Source organism: Malurus melanocephalus, unplaced genomic scaffold (assembly GCF_030028575.1).
Source record: "Malurus melanocephalus ecotype Western Australia unplaced genomic scaffold, MMel_1.1 scaffold_2148, whole genome shotgun sequence".
NCBI classification, from domain to species: Eukaryota; Metazoa; Chordata; class Aves; order Passeriformes; family Maluridae; genus Malurus; species Malurus melanocephalus.
In genome coordinates, this window is record NW_026625380.1 from 1 (window position 1) to 1429 (window position 1429).

General features: G+C 43.4%; 1 protein-coding gene across 1 annotated transcript in view; it reads right to left on the reverse strand.

Annotated features, from left to right (window-relative positions):
- Nucleotides 1-1174: 1174 nt before the first annotated feature.
- Nucleotides 1175-1429, reverse strand: part of RABGGTA (Rab geranylgeranyltransferase subunit alpha) — a gene marked incomplete at its 5' end in the record, with an annotated part of 12392 nt that continues 12137 nt past the window's right edge. Inside the window, one exon of the mRNA XM_057388591.1 lies at nt 1175-1379. Within this exon, the coding sequence (XP_057244574.1) occupies nt 1243-1379 (137 nt within the window). The remainder of the gene's footprint in view (nt 1380-1429) is intronic.

The window sequence follows — 1429 nt, forward strand, 5'->3', positions numbered from 1 at the left end:
CCCACACAGCCTGGCCACGCCCACAAACAGGGACACGCCACAATCAGACCACGCCCACACAGCCTGGCCACGCCCACAGTGAGGCCACGCCCACAGTGAGACCACGCCCACAGTGAGGCCACGCCCACATTCAGGACACGCCCACATTCAGGACACGTCCCTCACATAGGGACACGCCCACCCAGTCAGGACACGCCCACCAAATGGGGACACGCCCCCTCAAACAAGGCCACGCCCACCGGGTCAGGCCATGCCCCCCAATTTTTCACAGGGGTTTTTAAGGGGGTTTTTTGAGATTTTTTGGGGTTTTTTTTTTGGGGTGAATTTGGGGGTTTTTGGAAATATTTTCAGGAATTTTGGGGGGTTTTTTTAGAGGTGAATTCGGGGTGGTTTTGGGATTTTTTGGGGATATTTTTTGGATTTTTTGGGATTTTTTTTTAAATTTTTTTTTTATTTTGAGGGGATTTTTGGGGGCTATTTTTTGATTATTTTTTGGGGTGAATTTGGGGTTTTTTAGGGTTATTTTTTTAGGTTTTTGTGTCTCACCGCGGCTCCAGCAGCTCCTGATTTTGGGGATTTTTTTGGAATCTTTTTTTTTATTTTTGGGGGATTTTTTTGGGATTTTTTGAGGATATTTTCAGGGATATTTTGGGGTATTTTTTGGGGTGAATTCAGATGTTTTTGGAGATATTTTGGGGTTTTTTTTCGGGGATATTTTTCGGGATTTTTTTGCAGATTTTTTTTGGGATATTTTCAGGAATATTTTGGGGTATTTTTTACGGTTTTTTGGGGTATTTTCATGGGGATTTTTGGGCGGTTTTTTTCGGGTTTTTTTTGAGATATTTTGGGATTTTTTTTGATATTTTGGGATTTTTTTGATTGGTTTTTTTTTAGGTTTTTCTCTCTCACCGCGGCTCCGTGGCTCCAACAGCTCCCAATTTCGGGGATTTTTTTTTCATTTTTTGGGATTTTTTTTTATTTTTCCGGATTTTTTGGGGGATTTTTTTTTATTTTTTGGGGGATATTTTTGGGTTGAATTCGGGTGTTTTTGGGGATATTTTGGGATTTTTTTAGGATTATTTTTTCTCTCTCACCTCAGCTCCATGGCTCCAGCAGCTCCCGATTTTGGGGATTTTTTGGGGATTTTTTGGGGATTTTTTTAAATTTTTTTTTTATTTTTTGGGTTATTTTTTCAGGGATATTTGGAGTTATTTTTTGGGGTGAATTTGGGGTTTTTTAGGATTATTTTTGTGTCTCACCTCGGCTCCGTGGCTCCAGCTCCAGCAGCTCCCGGCACAGCTCCGCCTGTTCCTGCAGCACCGACACCGAGGCCACGCCCAGCTCCGGCCTGGGGGCGGGGTTTGACAAAAGGGGCGGGGCTTAGAGCAGAAAGGGGCGTGGCTTAACACCATCATGCCCATTCACCCCT